Source organism: Stegostoma tigrinum, chromosome 2 (genome assembly GCF_030684315.1).
Source record: "Stegostoma tigrinum isolate sSteTig4 chromosome 2, sSteTig4.hap1, whole genome shotgun sequence".
Lineage (NCBI taxonomy): Eukaryota > Metazoa > Chordata > Chondrichthyes > Orectolobiformes > Stegostomatidae > Stegostoma > Stegostoma tigrinum.
The window spans coordinates 16,773,184-16,794,725 of record NC_081355.1 but is presented as its reverse complement, the minus strand read 5'-3'; the positions used below and the strand labels follow the sequence as shown (position 1 = coordinate 16,794,725).

At 41.4% G+C, this 21,542-nt stretch overlaps 1 protein-coding gene across 5 annotated transcripts in view; it reads left to right on the top strand.

Annotated features, from left to right (window-relative positions):
- The window catches only part of fhod3b (formin homology 2 domain containing 3b), a 583,240-nt gene that overhangs the window by 26,245 nt on the left and 535,453 nt on the right, over positions 1-21,542 (top strand). For all 5 annotated transcript variants that reach the window (XM_048559318.2, XM_048559356.2, XM_059652629.1 and 2 more), the window contains one exon: positions 18,814-18,920. In XM_048559318.2, the coding sequence (XP_048415275.2) occupies positions 18,814-18,920 (107 nt within the window). The remainder of the gene's footprint in view (positions 1-18,813; positions 18,921-21,542) is intronic.

Genomic DNA, 21,542 nt, shown 5'->3' with positions numbered 1-21,542 from the left:
ATGAGTTACAGTGAGACCGAAGGATGGAAGTGTTTTTAAAACAAGGGATGGTGGTGGGAGTAATGCACCATTTAAACATTATACTTCATGTTGCATAAGGTGATGGACATGAAGGGTTACTCTGCAAGCTGAAGTTCCAATCATTCTGATAGGTAAGTGCTCACAGCTGGCAGGGTGTTGCACAGTTTGAGCAGAGGCAAACTCTGAAACAATAAGTTCCATTAAAGGGTTTCGGCCCAACACACTGATTTTCCTGCTTCTCAAGGCTGTCTGACCTTCTGTACTTTTCCAGCCTCCCATCTACAGACTTGAACAGACAGCAGTTGAGTAAATTCTTCCCCATGGCAATTTTGGTCTAGCCTGTCTCTTGTTTGTAATAGTTACTAAATGTAGCAGTAATAAATGAAGAAAAGGTGAGCCTCTTCTACTGAGACTTGATAGTTTCTGCTTCATCATTGACTACTGAACAGCCTGTCTGACTGGGGACTTGATGGCCGTACCCAACCCCAAGAAACCAGTTGTTCAATGATATAGAATCCCTACAGTGCAGAAGCAAGCCATTTTGGGCCATGAAGACCTCTGAAGAGCATCCCATCCTGACACACACACACACACACACCCCCCCCCCCCCCCCCCCCCCCCCACCCCCGGCCCCATGACCCTGCATTTCCCATGGCAGTTCACTAACCTGAGTAACTTTGGACTGTAGGAGGAAGCCAGAATGCACGGAGGGAACCCACACAGCCACTGAGAATTTGCAAACTCCTCTCAGGCAACTCTCTGTGTGGAATCAAACCCAGGTCCCTGGCACTGAAGCAGCAGTGCTAACCACTGGGCCACTGTGCTGCTGTGTGATGAGCAGGGATAAGCCATCTGGTCCAGTGAAGTCTGATCTGCCAGTTTGTGGAGTCATGGCTGAAATGATATTCCTCAACTCCTCTTTCCTGCCTTTTCACCATTACCCTAATCACATTGATTTTTAAAATCAATAATGTCAGCCTCAAAGATACTTAACTTTGACAACCCTCTGTTACTAAAGAATTTGAAATATTCACTACCCTCAAAATTCCTCCCATGTGTCTTAAAAGGGTGACCTCCTTAGTCTGAGATATTACCCTCTGGACCTAAACAATCTTACAAGGGGATAGCCGTTTCTGCATCTACTCTGTCAAGTCTTCTGATTCACCTCTCTTCTAAACTCCAGTGATCACATTCAACTTGATCAACCAAGCGAACATCTCTAGGCTTTCCAATCAGTGTATTTTCCCTTTAGAGGTGCCCTAAAACTATTCAGTATTCCAGTTGTTTAGTGCTTAGTCTAGCCTTTATAAAGGCCTCTCCTGTTTTTAAAATCCATTCCCTTTTGAAATAAAGGCCAACATTCCATTTGCCTTCCTCCATTCCCCAAGGAACTTCATTTCTAGCTGTTCGTGACTCATTGATCCTAAATCCCTCTGTTCCGTTGCTTTCTGTGATCTTTCTCCACTTGAAATAATCAGCTGTTTTATTCCTGCCAAAGTGCCAAATCTCACCTGTATTCCATTTACATTTTTTGCCCTTTCTCTCTCAACCTGCTTGTCCTTCTGTGTATTATTATCATCTTTTTCTACCTTCCTACCTCAGGGTTTGTCATCCTCCAGTTTTGCACTAGGTACAGTGCATTAGGCACATATGTTGTCCAAGTGGTTAATATATTGTAAATAATTGTGGTCCCCAACTCTGATCCCTGTGGCACTGTTACAGGTTACCACCCTGAAAATGCCCCTGTACGTCATCTGCCTTCCATTAGTTAGCCAATTCTGTTTTAAGAACAAGATAGGTTGTTATTTGGGAAAATGTTCTAGTTCCTGATTTAAGGCATTGGTTAGAAGACTTCAGGAGAGAAGAGCAGGGGAGGATGTTGAATGTCCTTTTGACTTAATGGAAAAGAATATCCTACATTCCTACAACATCATTGGACCTTCTCTTCATAAGTAGCCTTGTGTTTTCTTCAATAACCGTATGCCTTTTGGAAGCAGTGTTACTCTGACGGTTCTCCCTATATATATTCTGTTTTGAAAAGCCTGTTAAAGGGCTTCTTAAATGGTATTGACTGGCAATTTACTGCCCAACAACAGATGTGCTGCTTTTTCCAAAAAAAAGTTTTATTTGTGATTTGAAAGTGCTCCAGCAATGCTGTTGGGTGGAGATAGCGAGATATTTTGATCCAGAGCTCCAAGCTGTCAAGTGAGCTGTCGACTTGGGACCCTGTTTTGAACAGGATTGGTTGTTATTTGGGGGAAAATTGTTCTAGTTCCTGATTTAAGGCATTGATTTGAAGACTTCAGGAGAGAAGAGTCTTAATCTCATTCTTTTCCGGTAGGTAAAAATCGGCTATGATGTGACGGTTGGAGTTTACATTAACGGCTGCCCCTGGTTGGGTTGAATGTTCACTCGCTGTGCCCTCATTCTTTTCAGGTATTAATCAGTACTGTGTAGAGCAGAGACACTGCCTGGTAATCGGAGCAGCACGTGGTTTATTGTTGCTAACAATGAAAGCTTCAGTGTTCTAATTTTGAAGTAGGTGGGTTTGTTTGAATTTCTTAGCCAAGGGTAAAGGTCATCTCTTTTTCTTAAAGCCAGGAAGAGTAATTGATTACATTGCACCAGGTGCAATGTGGGAGCTGTACACAAGTACTCCTTTTCAGGTGGCCATTGTGTAATTTGGAAATTCTGTTCGAGTACTGGCTCTGTACCTTTTTGTCGCTCATGCTGTTTTTAAGAGACACACACTCTCTGGAATAATCTACCTTTTTTATTATTCTTCGGATCTGAAAGCTTGACATGGAGAGGATCAATGATTTGGCTCAATTATACAGAAACAAAAGCTACAGGATTGTGGAGATCATATTTTTCAAACATTGACTCGTTGTGTCCCTAGAGCAGTATTTGGTAGATGGACGAGCAGTTGGCAATCTACTGCAACAAATCTGAGTATTGTCTCTGAAGTGTGTACACACTGTTACAACTGTTGAGATCCCTGGGTCCTCTGTATCAAGATCTTTTTATGCAATAGGACTAATGATAAGCAAACGTTTGTTGCTCCTGCCTTTCTTTGCAAACTTTTTTAAATTTAAACTTTTAAACTCCCTTGAAATTTGAGTTTGTAGAACTAGCTTCCAGTTTGGTTTTTTGATTTCGGGTGGTTATGAAATAAATTCTAGTATGGAGGGGCTCTTGTGGTGCAGTGACGGTGTCCCGTCCAGGAGGCCCTCCAATCCAAATATGTTACACCCACTGTTTTCCTCTTACCTATTTTTGTTTTTGCTTTTGTTACTTTGGAAATTTAGCATGGCTTCAACAAATTTACTATCTGTTTCATCATGTGTATTTCCAAGTGCTCTGCAATTATATCTTGTTACAGGTAGATGCTAACATTTTCACAATAATTCACATTAATCTAACTGGTCTATGGTGTTGTTTTCTTTTTTTACATTGAACTTTAGCAGTTTTCCAAACCTGTGTGGGACTTTTCCAGAATCTAAGAATTCCAGGAAGATTACTACCAATATATATTATGCGCACTCTTACTGTTTGTAATCTAGGATGCATTTCCATTGCATCAAGGAGACTTGCGTCTTTAGCCCTAATAGTTTCCTCGGCACATTCTTTCTTTTCTCCTAAGCAGTTATTGTATTTATTTCCCTTTTTTGTTTTGCGCCTGGATTGCAATTTTGGAATGTTGTTGTTGTCCTCTATTGTGAAGACGGCAAAGTTTGTTCATCTCCTGCTCTTGCATTTCCTGTTTTCCCAAGTTTAATGCTCTCTCTAGGTAGCCTATGCTCACTTTTGTATATTTAAAGAAGCCAATGCTCTCGGTCATAACTGTTACTTAGTTTACTCTCAATTTCACTTTCTTCTCCTCTTGCTGTTATTTTTAAACGTTCCCAATGCTGGGATTAGTGATTTTGTTAGTAATTTTTGTCACCTTTCTTTTCAATTGATGCTATCTTTGACTTGATTTTAATCACGGTTGGCTTATCCCCTTCTTTCCTCGCCACTTCAAGATGTATACAAGTCAGGTTCCTTAATGAGTTTATCCTTACTTGACCATAAGTTGCTGAATCATTTTGACACAAAGCTAAAGAATTTTGTTTTTTTAAATAACAAACAGATGTTCGGAGATTGTTTAAAAATTCAGTTTTTCTCTTTTGCTCCCCCTTGTTTTTTGTTCTGTTGAAATAATTTTTTTAGGGTGGATTTTGGAATATTCCCTGCCATGTACAATAAATAAAACAAATGGAACTAGCTGGTTAATACTGAATTTTTAAGAGAAGCCAATCTCTCATTTAAAGTGTGTGTACTTTTAGGAGAGCCCACCAACAAACCATTTTCAGCATCAGGAGGTCACTGTTGTTGCTATTCATTGTTGGAACAATCCAATTACTGTACATGTCTCAGCAATGTAATTTCCTCCATTTTCTAGTCTCTTTCATTCCGCATTCAGATCTGTCCTCTTTTTTTAAAACCTATGGCAAATTATTGCAAGTTCCAACCATCATAGTAATCATGGAATCCCTGCACTGGAAACAGGCCATTTTGGCCCAACAAGTCCCATCACCTCAAGAGCATCCCACCCAGATCCATTCCCCTACCTCCGTGCTCTTCCCACGTCTGATCCACCTAATCTACACACTTCTGAACACTGCGGGCAATTTAGCATGGCCAGTCCACCTAGCCTGCACATCTCTGGACTGTGGGAGGAAACCGGAGTTCCTGGAGGAAACCCACGCAGACACTGGGAGAATGTGCAAACTCCACTCGTTTGCCCGAGGGTGAAATTGATCCTGGGTGCTGTGAAGCAGTAGTGCTAATCACAGCCAATGTTCTCGATCCATTTCTGTACTCCTCATGTTTTTTTATATATAGTTTGCCTTTCATTGGAGCAGGTTCAAGGGTCTGAAGGGCTTATGTCTGTTTCTGTTCCTTGCGGACTAACACTGGTCTCCCAGCCAGGTTGACCAGTTCATCTTACCACCCCTTCTCTGAAGAAAAACCTTTTTAATCTGTCGCCATCTCTCTCTGATCCAATAGAAATGGCTTCTGTATCTCCTAACCACTGACTTTTAAAATGCCTTTTCTCCACTTATGGTGGCCAAAGTTCCATACAGCGCACTAACTGTGGCCTAATGTCTGCTTTAAAAACTGTGTGCCATATGTTTGAGGAAGGCACCAAGATTCTCTATTTGCTTGTTTTCCTCATCCACCAGCTTTTTGACAGATGAAAGGGATTTACCTTTTGTGAGCTGAGAGAGGTTTTTGTCCCTGACATTTGATGGTGTGCCATCAAGGAGCTTCAAATCAAGTCAGTGGAAATACAAGTAGCATGGGCGGTGTGGGAAAACTCTCCACTGGTTTCTCACACCCAGAACACAGGCTAGTGTATGCTTTGGGAATTGGTCTCAAACACAACTAGCGAGGGCTAGAAGTGGTTTCAGGGCTGTCAGGAGTTCTCCAGGGTAGTGTCACTATCCAGCAAGGGAATCTCGCTGTCTTGTCCTCTTGGGCTTTTTTAAATGTCATAATTTCAGGCATAGAACCAGTTGTACAACACAAACAGACCCTTTGGTCCAACCAACCCATGCCAAATATAATCCCAAACTAAATTCTAACTGAATACCTCAAATTGTTAATATCACGGATGAGAGTTGAGTCTGTCCCTCACTAGTTCTGTTATTCACCTATCTGTTTGGTTGGCCACAATAAGATTTAATTTGCAAAGGATCCCTTCCTCTTGCAAATGCCTTGCTCCCAGATTGAATGAACTTTGTAAGAATCAATTTAAGCAAGGTTTTTTGAGTTAGCAAGGGTTGAATCTATTAGTAACTAAGTTTAAGAAATAACAACTGATTCCTTTCTCACACATTAGAACTGTAAGAAATCACGTTTTTCCTTTTTTTTTGTTTTGGGTGTATAAACAGATGTTCATAGGACAAAACCTGTTGAGGTGGAGTGAAAGAGTATCTGTTCACATTTTAGTTCATTATGCTGATAACTGATCTGTGGTGGATCTGTGTTTTTACTGTTTAAATTGTCTTGTCAATTTTCAATTACACTTTTTTTTGCATATCCTTTCGCTTTTTACAGCAACTGAATGTTTATCCATATGATTTTAGCATTATGGTGTTGGTCATACTGAAGAGTAGTGATCTTTCTTAAAGGAAGATTTCCTGATCATTATAGCTTTTGTATCATGTTTTCAAAGATAATTTGAAGCTGCTACTCCTGATGCCAGTGCACTTTTGGTCCTGTCTATCAGAACTCATGGCAGCTAAGAGTTTTGTTGAAGGTAGAGTGATGAAGGGAATCAGGTTACACTTTTTGCTTGACAATCTTTTTTACCAAGCTTCATCTGGAGTATTGGCTTGTATTAAGCATTGCATCAAAGGATGGAGAAACTGACCTTGCAAATTCACCAGGAGATGAGGCTTTATTGGGTTAAATTGAGAATTAGTTGTAGGAATCTATTTTTGACACTGACAAACACCTGATTTACTCCTTAACCTATATCATTCCCACTGATATATATTCTTTTAAAGTTTTTGCTTTTAGTCATTCAAAGTCACTTTGAATCCACCCAGTTTGGAGTGACGAGAACAAGGGTGTCCCCTGTGTGGGATCCCTCTTTATATTCCCTGTGGTAACAAGGTGCAGAGCTGGATGAACATAGCAGGCCAGGCAGCATCAAAGGAGCAGGAAGGCTGACGTTTTGGATCGGGACCTTCTGTGGTGTTGCTTATGTAATAAGTGTTGCTGCTTTTAATTAGATGTGAAGGAATATTAGTTTTTCACTTGACTTGTCTTATTTTAAAAACTGCACTGCAGTGCAGCTACCGCAACCATCAAGTAACAATTTATATTGCAATGGGAGACAATATGTGACAAACGTTTTCAAGGCAAGGTTCCTTCTCAGTGTGCCTTGCCCTCAGAACTGATGTTCTCGTGTTAGCTTCAGAGCTTTATGGCTTTTAAGTTAATTTAATCTATTCAGATGTAAAACATTAGTCATTCTGACCAGTTATACAGATGTAATTGCTCAGGTACAAAACAATTAGCCAACAGCAATACATTATTCTTTAGCCAGCACAATCGCCTTTTTTTAATAGTGTTAGCATTGACCAGGACAAAGTGACCTTCATCGAGATGTCTATGGGACCCTCTTATGGCACAGCAGTACTGTCCATACTCTGGGGCCTGGGTTCAGTTCCCACTTGCTCTAGAACTGTGTAATAGCTACTGAACAGGTTGATTAGAGAAACAGGGTTGAGGTCTTAAACTCATTGCACCGTGTTTATTTTCTGAAACCACCATAAGAGGATTACTGACCTGGAATCAATTGTGAAGACAGCATAAATATATTTCATTATTTTCTGCTTTTAGTGGCTTTGGGAGTGGTTACATGGAACTTCCCCTCAGATTAAATTGCTGGCAGTTAAGGCATGACCTGAGTAGACTGTCCCCAGTTTGTGCATGTGGTAACCTGATGAGCCAAACGTACTTTATTTAATTCTGTACTAAAAGCCAAAATAACTTTGAATGCTGTAAATCAGGAACAAAAACAGAAGTTGCTGGAAAAGCTCAGAAGGTCTGGTAGCATCTGAAGAGAAATCAGTTAATGTTTCAGGTCCCTTTCTGAGGAACAGTCACCAGACCCGAAACGTTAACTGATTTTTACTTCACAGATGCTGCCAGACCTGCTGAGTTGTTTCAGCAACTTCTGTTTGTGTTATTTCATTCTGTGCTGGTTAACGTTGAAGTGTATGATTTAAAAAAAAATGCTACAAACCATTCTTCTATAATAAGAATCAAGCAAGGACAAATAGTAACCTAAACTATTTAATAAATGTGTTGTAGCCTATGTATGGAGTGGAATTTTCTAAATATAAAAGACTTCGTAAAGGTGGTTATGGAATCTCCTTTTGAAGATTTGAAAAGTGCCTGACCATTGCATAGTTCAGTAGTTTTTAAGCGCTAGAGTTGTAATTCTGCCCTAATCAATTCAGCAGCACGTGTTGTCTTTTTAAAGACTTTTCAAATATTGTGGATTGGTGAGGGAGATTTGGCACTGAAAAAGGAAATTCTGCTACTTAAAGCTGTACCCAGCTTCATGGGGCAGTAAGCAGTGGTTTTTAAAGTAGAATATACTTCCTGCAGAATAGTACTTGTCCACCACGCAGCTTCTGTTGACAGTCATGTGATTGATTTGATTTATTGCCAAAGCTTTGTTTATGAGCAGTATAGGCTGATCACAGCAAGCAAAGGATGTACAGATCAAAAATTCTTAGACATACAGTTACATTAGTTGAGGTTAGCGTCCATCCAACAGCCTGATAATGCCTGGACAGAAACAGTTCCTGAACCTGCTGGTGCATGTGTTCAGGCTTGTGCCTCTTCTACATGTCTGAAGAGGTTGTAGGAGGTAATTACCAGGGTGCGATGGGTCTTTGCTGCTTTTTCATGGTATCAAGTTTTGTAAATAGTCCATGGATTGAAGGTTGGTTTCTGTAATGCTCTGGACTGTGCACACCACCTGTATAGTTTGTTACAGTCCTGGGCAGAGCAGTTGCTGTACCAGGCCATTATCACGTAGAAAGTATGCTTTCAATGGTCCATCTGTGGAAGTTGATGAGGGACCTTTTATAGGCATGCCTGATTTGCTCAGCCACCTGAGGAAGAAAGTGTTGTTGTGCCTTCTTAACTGTTGCATCTATGTGGAAAGTCTAGGATAGATTGTCAGTTATTGTCACTCTGAGGAACTTAATACTTTTCACTCTCCCAGCCTCCGTTCTGTTAATGTAGATGGGGGCATCCTTTTCTGAAGTCGATGAGCAGTTCTTTACTTTTGCTGACATTGAGAGACAGACTTGTTTTCATTACAGCACATCACCAAACCTTCTGTCTCCCTTTTGTATTTTAACTTGTCATTGTTAGATATCCATCTCGCTAGAGTAGTGTTGTCAGTAAACTTGTAGATGGCATTCATTTGGAATTTGGAAACAGTTGTAGGTGTACAGGAGGACACATCCAGGGCTGGTGCGGCCAAGACAAAGGTCATGCAGTTCTGCGATCAGTCCGGAGGGGATAATGTTGATGAAGACTGAGCTATAGTCAGTGAGCAGGAGTCTGACATGGGTGTCAGTCATCTGGATGTTCCAGGGATGAGCTCAGGACTAGGCATTCGGCATCCTTTTGTGGACCTGTTGTCGTAGACAAATTGTAGGGGATTGAGGCAGGCTGAGAAACTGGAGTTGATGTGGGCTATAGCTAGCCTTTCTAAGCACTTCCTGATTATTGTGGTCAGAGCCACTGGGTGGTGGTCATTAGGGCACACTGTTTTCTTGGGTACAGGGATGATGGCGGTTTTGAAGTGGGTGGGGACCTCCGCTTGTAGGAGGGAGAGATTGAAGATGGCGGCGAATACCTCTGCCAGTTGGTCCACACAGGATCTGAGTGCTCGGCCGAGGACACCAGCCTAAAATGGGCCAAGTTGCAGATTTTGAAATTAACAACTTGGATTGAATTGCCTGGGTTAATTAACTATTGAGCCTCTCTTCTATAACATGTAGTGACATTTAACCCTTTTGCCAATGAGCTATCAAAATCCCAAAAACATCATGCGAGCAGGTGAGCTCAGTCTTGGTTGTTGCTGAATTCTTTCCTGATCACTGACTTAAAATTTGACTTGATTTATCATTGTCACCCAGGTACAGCAAGAACATATTTTGCATGCAGTACAAACAGATCATAACGTCCAAAGATTATAGGGTGATCGATCAGAGCAAGAATTCAAAGTTATGGTGGCAAAGAAGGTGTACAAGATAAAGATCAATGTTAGATTTGAAATTTGAGAGGTCTAACCATGGGGAAGAAGTTGTTCTTGAACCCTTTTGGTACATGTGTTTTAAGCCGTTGGAAGAGATTATAAGTAGAAGAGATTATCCCTAGCATGGGAGGGGTCATTGGCTACATTTCCAAAGCAGTGAGAAGTGTGTATTGAGTCCAATGGGTGGAAGGTTGGCTTGTGTGACGGACTAGTCTGTGTACACAACTCTAGTTTTTTGTAGTCCTGGGCAGAGCAGTTAATTTTCATGACTCTGGAGATCAATGCCTACTATTCCCAATGTGTTATCCTAGCAAGATGTGAGAAATAGCTGAAAGTTCTCATGTCTCAGCCATGATGCATCTAGATAGAAAGAAAGAATTCTCTGTGTGTGTGTGTGTGTGTGTGTGTGTGTGTGTGTGTGTCTGTCTGTTGGTGAGAGTCCTTATGGACATGCTGAATTTCCTTCCTCGCTTGAGGAGGAAGAATTGTGCTTTCTTGACTGCTGCATCAAGTTGGGTGGCCCAGGATGGATTGGAGATGGCCACTCCTAGGAACTTGATAGTCTCAACCATCTCTACCTTAGCTCCATTGATGTAGCTAGAGGTGTCCCACTCCTTGCTTCCTGAAATTGATCTGCTCTTTGCCTTTACAAACAAATGTGATTTTTTTTTTCCTGTATGTTTATTTGTAACTGTAATGAAAAGTACAGTGTTTTAAAAACTACTATTGAAGCAGTGCATATTTTTGGAAGCAAGAAATCTGAGACTCATTGTGAGCACCTTTCTTGTATCACTGGTTTCATCAGTAGTTGAAGTGTAGTTTGCAGAAGAGCTGGCACGAAGGACTTGGTGCCACCTGAATTTTCCATTTGTACTAATCAGCTGAATGTTTTGTGGACTACTTATCCATGACATCATCCTTGCCAACAACTGAGATTTTTGGTTCTTGGGTAGCTGAATAACTTGATGCTGTGAACAAGAGCGTAAGAAGCCTTAAGACATCCTCCAGCAGCTCGCTGTTCTTGACATTTTTTTAAACTGACTTGCTTTCTTACAATAGCACACTTTCTCCCCCCCCCGCACCCACCTTCTTCCTTCAACCTAAGCCTTGATCTTTTAGCCAATAAGTTGAAGAGGTTTTTATAAATTAATCAGCTACCCTGTGCCTGTTGGAAATCATTGGAAGCATCTGGAAAAGGACAACTGAACAGCAGGATTCTGGTCAAAGATAGCGCCGTTTCAACAGATCCTGTGAAGAGATTTCTGAACTGCTTTTCCCAGGTTCTCCCTCCCAGTTTAGTACTGATGGCTCATTGCTTACCTGTAGCTAGAAACTGATTACCTGTGATAAATTGTGATTCTCAAGTACAGAAACATGGTCTGTGCTTTCTGTCAAACAGGAACTGAAAATTTGGGAGTTTTGCATACTGTGTGGAATCTTTTAATTCTCATGGCTCTGGGAATAGTAGGCACTGATTTCCAATGTGCTGTCACATTGAGAAATAGCTGAAAGCTCTCATGTCCCAATGTAGCCACCTCTACTGCTTATTCTTCCTTTTCCAGTCCTCATGGATACTATAATGGAAGGCAGAATCTGCTGGCACTTGAGCATGTGCAGTAGAAGTAATGAACACAGATTTCAATGAATGTATAGAAAGGTTCACTTTTTAAAGTGTACCTAAGTATTTTAAACTTCAAAATATTAGCCTTTATTAATGTGCAAAATGATAAAATCAGCACATACAGTCAGATTATTGGCAGGTCATCAGCAGGCAGTAATATAAACATCCAATTCCTTTATCTGTTCTGCCCGTCATTTTTAGTTCGTGCTTGACGGACACCTTGACTCTTCAACTACAGTGGCAACGTGTTTTCCCCCCACCCCTCTCTTTATCTCTGTTATATTGATGACTGTATTGGCGCTGTTTTGTGCTCCCATGAGGAGCTTGGACAGTTCATCAATTTTGCTGAAACCTTCCACTGCACCCTCAAATTCACCTGGACCGTTTCTGACACTTCCCTGCCGTTCCTGAACTTCTGCCTCTATCTCTGGTAACCAACTCATCGTTGACATCTATGTCAAACCTATTGCTTCCCACACTCGCTTACCACAACTCCTCCCCCACTCTTCTAAATTCTATCCAATACACACAACTCCTCTGCCTTTGTCATATCTGCTCCCAGGATGAGGCGTTCTCCAGGACATCCCAGATAGCCTCATACTTTTTAGAGGCCATAGGTTTCCCTCTTCTGTAATTAAGGGTGCCCTCAACTGCATCTTCCGCACCCCCCACCCCATTTTCTGTGCTTCTGCCCTCAAACCCCGTCGTCTTCCTCCACCCCACCCATAACAGTAAGGTTGGATTCCCCTTAGTCCTCACCACTCCATCAACCTTTGAATACAACGCACCATCTTCCAACATTGCTGCCACCTACCATCAGATGCCAACCCAAAAAAGAGAGATTTCCCTCTCCACTTGTCACTCTGCTTTCCATAGGGACTGTTCAGTCAGACTCACTTGTCCTCTCCACTCTCCCTACCAACCTCTCCTGCATGCCTGGTACCTTTCCATGCAACTGCAGGAGGCGCTCCACGTGCCCCTACACCATTCCTCTCTCCTCCATCCAAGGCCCTAAATCCATCTTTCCAAATCCAGCAGAGATTCAACTGCATTTCATTTAACCACCTCTGTTGTGTCCATCGTTCCCGATGTGGTCCCGTCTATACTGGGAAGACCAAACATGGACTCTGACTGAGTATCTGTACTCTGCATACATCAACCAACCTGACCTAGTTGACACCCACTTTAAGTCCCCTATCCACTTGCCTGGTGATGTGTCCATCCTGAGCCTCCTCCACTGCCAGCGAGGCCAAACATAAACTGGAGGAACAACACCAATGCAGCTTACAGCCCAAAAGCCTGAATATTGAATTCAACAGCTTCAAGAAATCTCGCCACCCCCTAGTTGCCCATCTTCTGACTTGTCCATCTGCTCTGCTCTGCTCTGCTCTGCCCTTCCCACTGACCAAACACAATAGCCCCCTACCTGCCTCCAGCTATCTCCATCTCCCCTAGTGCTTCCCCCCCCCCCCCCCCCCAATCCCAACTTATTTCTGGGCTCCCTTCACTCTCCCCAGTCCCAGAAAAGGGTTTTGTCCCCAAAAGTTGACCTCCCTGTTCCTTGGATGCTGACCAACCAGCTGTGCTTTTCCAGCTTCAAAATTATTACTCCAACTTCAGGCATTTGCAGTCCTTACTGTTTCCATCCAGGCGACTTTCATTTCTTTTTACTCATTAGCTCTGTAGACCTCACTTACCTTTGCCGATTGCATCACTGTTTTGGAGTTTTCATGCAGGTATGTTATGGGGGCATGGTGAGAATAAATGTTTTCCATACAAGTGTTTGTGGCTTTATCCTTGAGCAACCCAGAGTCTGAGTATTTTGGCTTCCCTGCTAAAGGACATCCAATTCATTCCACTCTATTTTAATCCCTTTTTAATCTTCTTAAAACTGCCAGTAGGTCAGCCCTTTGTCAAGCTTCTAGATACTCAAAGGATGTGAGTGTAGTCTATGCAAACTGTCCTCCTTTATCCTTGGAATAATTCCAGTGTAGGTGTTGCATCCTGAGTTGTGATGCCCAAACATGTGCATTGTTGCTAAATCATGGCTGTTACAGAACCAACATATCTCTTCTAGTCACTGGAGTATTGAAACCAATCTTTTATTAGCTGTCTAAAGCTATTTGTATCTGTTATCTTTTTCCCCTGCTTGGCAAACTTTCCTCATTGCTTCCTTTCATTTAGAAAGTGCTCCACTCTAGCTCTTATTTCCAAAGCAGAAACCACTCTATTTCCACGCTAATCTCTATCTGACAAGATTTTGCACGTTCTTAACTTATCAGTGCTGTTTTCTGCTGCTATCTACATTATATTTATCTACTCTGCTATATAATGCTAGGGCACAGTAGGCTATGGACCAAGTGCAGGTAAATGTAATTAGTGTAGTGTTTCTCTATCAGCATAGACATGGAATGCTGAAGGGCCTGTTTCTATGCTGTATGACTTTATTTACTTTCAACTGAAAGCTGAGATGTGGTTCTCTTCCTTTTTCATTCAAGTAATTTATAAGATAGGGAAAAGCTATGCCAAAAGAAATAATTTGTGCATTGTCACTTCCTTCTGTAGCTGGGCAAAACAACAGGAAGACTCAGAATCTGCTTCACCTGCTGTTAAATGCTGATCGCTTATCACATCTCTAGTACTCTTGAGAGGACAAAATATATAGTGCAGTGTTAATGGGAACTGCAGATGCTGGAGAATCCAAGCTAACAAAGTGTGAAGCTGGATGAACACAGCAGGCCAAGCAGCATCTCAGGAGCACAACAGCTGATGTTTCGGGCCTAGACCCTTCATCGGAGGGGGGATGGGGAGAGGGTTCTGGAATAAAGAGGGGGAGGCAGACCGAAGGTGGAGAGGAGAGTATAGGTAGGGAGGGGATAGGTCAGTCTAGGGAAGACATTGACCTGTCCGTCTTCCCTGGACTGACCTCTTCTCTCCTCCTGTCTTTTTCCTCTCCATCTTCGGTCCGCCTCTCTCTCTCCCTCCCCCTCTCCCTATTTATTCCAGAACCCTCTCCCCATCCCCCTCTCTGAAGGGTCGAGGCCCAAAGCGTCAGCTTTTGTGCTCCTGAGATGCTGCTTGGCCTGCTGTGTTCATCCAGCTTCACACTTTATTATATAGTGCAGTGTGTTGGTTTCGGAAATGTGCAGTCCCTGCTTTGTCAGGTGGGAACACTGCACTGTGTAAGATGCTATATTGAGATTTAACTGTTTTGCTATGGGGCACATGTACACTGTGACACTATTTCAGTTGTGCATTTCACCTCCCTCTCTCTTGCTGTCCCCAACCTCCTGAACTGGTACACCTTCTATCTCTGGCCTGCTTATTCGTACATAGCTGTTTTCTGGGAGTTTGCAGAGTGCAAATTTGCTGTGGTTTCCTACACTGTAGCAGTGATGACCTGCCAGTAAGTGCTTCATGGACTGTGAAGTGTTCTAGATGTCCAATGATCTTCAATCACTTTATAAATGCAAGCCTTTCAATAATCTAAAGCTTTCAGCCCTGTTATGCTCTGAGGTTGGGATGCACAGTCATGACCCATCTCTTTAACTGGTATCTGATCTGTCCTGAAGAATGTGAAATACCGACACCGGAGTTAAAAGTAGGACCTGAATCCTTTTGCTTTGGGTTCAGATCTTGAATCATCTGTACGATAATGCCTTGCAATGTAAAAGGTATCCAGAACTGTTATGCATGGACACAGTTTCTGCAAGCGAATGTACTGCAGTGTTCTTGATTAATTTTCTGTTTTGGCATTGGCAGTTTGGACTGGCATTGATTTGACTGTAGTACATTTTAACATAAAGCTGGCAACATTTTCTTCACAGTTCCCAGAGATTGAAATAGAATTTGCATAAGATTGAGTGCTGCCTTATGTTAGCTCCTGCGTATTAAGGCTTTTTACAGGGAGCTTCTACATGGCCCAAATAGTTCATCTGGTAGATAAGAGACTCTTATTCACAAGCATGCTGGAAATATTTTAATCAAACTACTGATATTTCACTGAAGAGTCATTCTTCAATTAAATGCATTCTCTATATCGGTAGTTGAGAATCTTATCTATCTGGAGGTTAAGTATAAGATAATTTTTGAAATGTAAGCATGTTTCATGGAGGGAGCAATTTGGAATACATCCAAAAATGTAATTGGGTAAGAACTGCATAGATCCAAAATAAAATGGCTAACTTAAACTTTGTTAAGCCAAAGTTTGCTTTTAACGCATATGGTTTGGTGAATCAGTTCTGCAACTAGACATGTGTTCTGTACATCTAAGCACAAAGACAGCCTTGAATCTTTTGATTTTTGGCAATAGGTTAGGTTCCTAAATGATGATTGTAGTCTATTCTCCGTAGACAGCTGCTGAGAAAAAACACTTGATATCTGCTTTTCATTATCCAAGAGATGGTAAGAGGAAGGTGGATGCAGGAGGAGTGTTTAATTCGAAGCAAACCCTTTTCTTAATCTTTCAAGAAACTCTGTTCAGAATTGCATCAGTAGTGACTTCTAGATTAGGCTTATCTGCCATCTGTTGACCTGAAACACTGCTTAGGAAAGAACAGATGTAAAGGAACTGAAACGAGTTTTCTTTTGCTGAGCCAAGAATGAAATATTCTGTTTGTTCCTGGAATGGTGTATGACTATCATGCAGAGTAATTCCTCTCCTTTTAGAAGGTAAAGTGTGTCTGGAATGCCCAACCCCAGAAAACTCCTGCTAGATTGAAGTTTTTGAAGTATTGGAATTGAGGGCTATAAGGGACTTGGTATGAATGAAGAGTTGAGGCCTGGGTAAGGTCAGCAATTACCTTTAATGGTGGGGCAAACCTAAGAGGCTGAATGGCCCACCCATTTTAAAACCAGTTTAGTTTTTGACTACAGGCAAGCCTAGAGTGGTTGATGCTCTGCATATCTGTGGACTCGTACTGAAGAACATAGCCATTTCAATGCAAGAGCTTTTAATATTGGTCTGTTTTGAGGTCTAGAGTTGTACTAGCTTACCACAACCAAGTTCTTATGATCACCTCTAATTGAATAGAAATTAATGCAGTTTTCAGCATTAACCTTTTCAGGACCAATATTATGCAACTAGTATATAAGAAAAATAGGCACATTGCTATTATGTTGCTTCAAATGGACTTGTAACCATTGACTTCTCCTGCATGGAGTCAAACATTTAGAAATTGTCTCTTTTATAGCACTTTCGAAATTGATAGAACTATTTGTCAAAAACTAGTATTTGCTGCAAGTGCCAATTCAAGCTGTTTCAAAGTATTTGAGAATTTTAAGGTGGTTGACTTGCTTGCTGAACTGGCTTGTTTTCGTTCAGCCATTTCGTCACCATGCTAGGTCACATCAGTGAGGCCCCCAATGAAGCGGTTATTCTACTCTGCTCTGAATTTATACCGCCTGGTCCGTTTTATGATGAGTTGTCGCTTCCGGTTTGGTTCTGTTCTGGATGGACCCCCACAGGGCCCAGTTCTGTTGATTTCAACATTGCTTCATCGGAGACTTCACTGATGTTATGTAGCGTGGTGACGAAACGTTAGAACGAGAACAAGCCAGCTCGGCGAGCAAGTCCACAACCTGAGCTACAGATTTCTGCTAAAACCTTTTTAAAGTTCATGTTTGCATTTTAAAGCAGGGCCTGCTTTGCAAACAATGACTCATTTACATGCCAGAAGTATTGACTGCATCAATTTTTTTTTTTAAAAATGCGGTCTCTGCATGCTCTGGGCAGTATATCATGATCCACTTTCAAGTTGTATTTGTAAATATATTCTGATTAATCTGTTCAGATGTTACGACACCTCTAGAGCATGTTGGATTTGAAGCTGAACCTCCTGGTTCAGAGGTAGTGATGCTAACAAGGTACTAATGAGCACTAAGGCTTCAAGTGTAGTGGTGGATGGGGTTTGTTTGTTTGCTTTTCTGCTTTGTCTCTGCTCTATATATTTTTAAAAACCATTCAGAGGTTATACACTGCACTTGTGCAAGTGCAGCTTGAACAGCCTTTGTTTCAGATGGAGGGACACTACCACTTCACCAGAGCCCCTTATTTGTAAACAAAAGTTGCCAGTTGCGTCTAACGTTCTTGAGTAGATTTATGCCAATTGCTAACTCAAACCAAAGACCCATTACCCACCCTGGGCAGAACCAACATGATATACAAGATCCGATGCAAAGACTACGGCAAACATTACATCGGACAGACAAGAAGGAATCTGGCCACAAGAATACATTAACACCAACTAGGAACAAAAAAATGACCAGTACTCACTCGTCTACATTCGTGGATAAGGAGAACCACTAGCTCAATTGGGATGACATCTGGATCCTAGGACCAGCCACTTGCATTTTGACGAGAGGTTGAAGGCTAGTGTGGTTTATTGAGGGCCAAGCTTCATCTTGTAAAAGTGTAGCATTTAACAGCAACCTGGTTTAGGACTACTTGCATGTAACCTTGAGGATCTCAGGGAGGGTGAGGGGGGGAAGCCAGTTGCCAAAGCAGAGGGCACTGTCTTTATTACAATTATATTAGAGGGTCACTATGGGTTTTGTGCTCCACACAGTATGACACCAGAATTCCTAAGCAAATGTGCGCATTGGCTGCTAGGGCAGACTTCTCCTCTATGAATTTTATTGTTATATGGACATTGCAAATGCTCTAAAACTAGTAGCTTGACTTTGTGTGTACAGTTGTTTTTGCAACCAAGCTTGACTTCTAAACTTGTATTTGCAGTTTTACTCTCCTCTCTCATGTTACACCCTCACCGCACTGATTTTCTGATGCTTTGTACAAGGTTACTTGCCAGCTTCCTTTCTACTGTTATTTCAATATCCTGGCTATTTAATTTGATCCTGGATTTAGTTTCACTGTTACAGTTTTATCAGCAGTTACAGATTCCCTCCTTTACCAACCTTTTACTGTTTTGAAGTTTTCTTTTGAGTTTTGACTGCGTGTAATTGAATAGCCCTATGGAATTGGACAACGTAAAGCCTTGTAACTTAATCCAGGTGCAATTAAATAGTTTCTTCAAACTTTCCTTTTTGGGAAGGAAATGGATGGAAATTATTTCCCTAAAATTTGTTACCTGAAGGCTTCCACTAGTAAGAAATTAAACCATTGACTTCTTTCCATGTCTGACATCTGAACATATAAGATTGGTTTAGGAATGGAGTAAAGAAATACAAAAAAATTGCTAATTCTGTATTTAAGATTATTATTGTATCTGTCAAGCCCTATTGCTGAGTAAGTGGGAGAAGGTTAGGCCCATGTTTTTGTGCACTCTGTGGGAAATAATGATTTAAGTTGATATTTGCTTCTCTTTTGTAGCTTGATGACTGCGCCTTGCAGCTGTCCCACAATGGTACCTATCTCGATTTGGAGTCTAACTTGGCTGAACAGAAAGATGAATTGGAAGGCTTCTTGGAAGATCCTGGGTAAGAATGTTTGTTGGAAATGTCTTTCATGTCTATTTTTTAACCTCCTAACAGAGTATTAATGTGATCATCTTTGACAAGGCTTTTCATTCCAGCTTAAGCTTACTGACTGATAGAGATAGTAGGAACTGCAGATACTGGGGAATCTGAGATAACAAGGTGTAGAGCTGGATGAACATAGCAGGCCAAGCAGCATCAGGATCAGGAAGGCTGAAGTTTCGGGCCTTGCACCTTCAGAGAAAAGGGTCTAGGCCTGAAATGTCAGCCTTCCTGCTGTGTTCATCCAGCTCTAAACTTGTGATCTATGACTGATACAGTTGTTCTACAAATTCAGTGTGAACATGATGTGTGAGGATTATCAAATCCAGGTACTTCAAGATGACACTTTTAAAGAATATATTAGTTAGAACTTTAAGCTTGGATGGTAATGACTGCATAATTGGACGAATTGATTTGAAATGTTGCTGGCAGAAAAGTTGGATTAACCCAATGCAGGTGTAAAAGGTGATCCCAGTGAGTTCCTGCAATTGTCAATTTGAACTATGTTCTTTAATTGTGCTCTTTTGGGAATTCCTCCTGATTAGGTGCCACTCAACTGTATATCAAGCAACTCCATTTGTTATGGATAATTGGGTCTGTTATTAATGTTGTCTTCATCAATTTGATTTTTAATCTGTTGGTGAAACTCTCCTCCTTGCTTCAGCCTAAATTTGTGCCTGTGTACGGTTTTGTTCTGCTCTGTTGCTAATAGAACTTGGTGACACACCTTACTCCTAAACATGTAACTTGGACAAGGAAAATACCACTGCCATTTTTACAAGTGATAATGGTGAACAGATATTGTAATACAATCCTTTGTAATTACAAGTATTCAAGAAATCTTGTGCACAGAATGATATTTGACTTGCATTAGCTTAACAATCCTAGCATTCTAGATCCTGCTGTCCAAAATATCCTTACTGAATGATTTGATTATTGTCACATGCACTGAGATGCATTGAAACATAGTTTTGTATGCTAACCAGACAAATCATATAAGTACATCAGGGTAATAGAATGCACAATATACTGTTTTAGCTGGAGAAGGTACAGACAAAGATGAACACTTTTCTTCAATTCCCTTTGTGGGATGTGGGTGTCGCTGGCTGGCCTGCATTTCTTGCCCATTCCTAGGTGCCCTTGAAGGTGGTAGTGAACTGCTGCAGTCCACCCTCCTGGTGACCCATAATGCTATTTGGGTGGGGGGGGGTGTGGAATTCCAGGATTTTTGACCCAGCGCCAGTGAGGGAACAGCAGTGTATTTCCAAGTCAAGATGGTGAGTGGCTTGAAAGGGAACTTGACAGTGGTGGTGATGTGTTCCCTTACCTAGTAAGTAAGGAGTATTGCATCACACTCCTGACTTGTGCTCTGTAGATGGTGGACAGGTTTTGAGGAGTCAGGTGGTGAGTTACTCGTTGCAGTGTTCCTAGCTTCTAGCCTGCTGTTGTGGCTACCATGTTTTATGTGTTGAGTCCAGGTGAGTTTCTGGCCAATGATAACGCCCAGAATGTTGCAAGTAGGGAATTCAGACTTCAATGTGAATGGCCCTTTCGTCTAATAAGTGGGGAAGAAGCTGTCCTTGAATCTTTTGACTGTTGCAGACTGCATATTCACTGCTATGTGATAATTGTGTGTCTTAAGCATATTTTGTGCTGTAAAAAGGCCAATACCATGATCTTGTGTATCCCCTCTATTCATCTCTTGGATTGACACCAATCAGTGCCCTGAACAGTTTTAGTATATCATTAGTTCCTTCAATACGTGTTCACCCTTGCATAGTGCTTTCAAATCTGTGTAGACTTGTTTTGCTCGATACATGAAAATAAATGGTTTGCCTTGTAGCTAGCAACTGTAAATTTCCTTCTGTGACCACACGCTTTTAATAATTTTAGATGTGCACCTTTCCTTAAGCAACAGTGTTTCGGACCTCCACCCAGAGTGTTGCTTTGAACACGTAATGAAACTAAGTTTTCAAAAATGAAAATAACGTAGGTAATGTTAGGTATGTGAATAAACTGTTAGGACTTTCTTGGCTGAAGTGCATTGCTTCCCAAATAGGGGATTGAAGCAAAAGTTCTTTTTAAATGTCTGTTTCAGGTTTTTTTTGTGTGATGGGAGCAGGGTACCATTTGAAATTGTGGTAATGAATCGGAACTAGTGGAGTGAACTTTTAAATGCTGTGTTGGTTTTGTAGCAGAGGAGGGTTTTGTGCTTGGCTCATTGAACTCTCGTGGCAGAAGCTGTAATGCAAACTTATGTGCTTGTTTAATAAATTTTGGTCGTCCATTTGATGTGTACCCAGGAAATGACAGGTGGCTAAGATGAGTTGGCCTGATTTTTGGTTTCATCCTTTGGATGCTGAATGGAAAGCTAAATTGTTTGTCATTCTGGGAGTTGGTCAGCTTTATCCTCCTGTCTAGCGAGGATGCTGCATGAAATGAAAAGAATGGAGACTGCTAATTTTCAGTATTAAAGATAACAGGCAAAGAATATGGAAATAGTGTAGCAAAACAACAGTGTTGCTGTAGATCAGCCCTCCTCTCGTTGAATGGTGGTGTTGGCCGGGACAGGCCAAAAGGTTT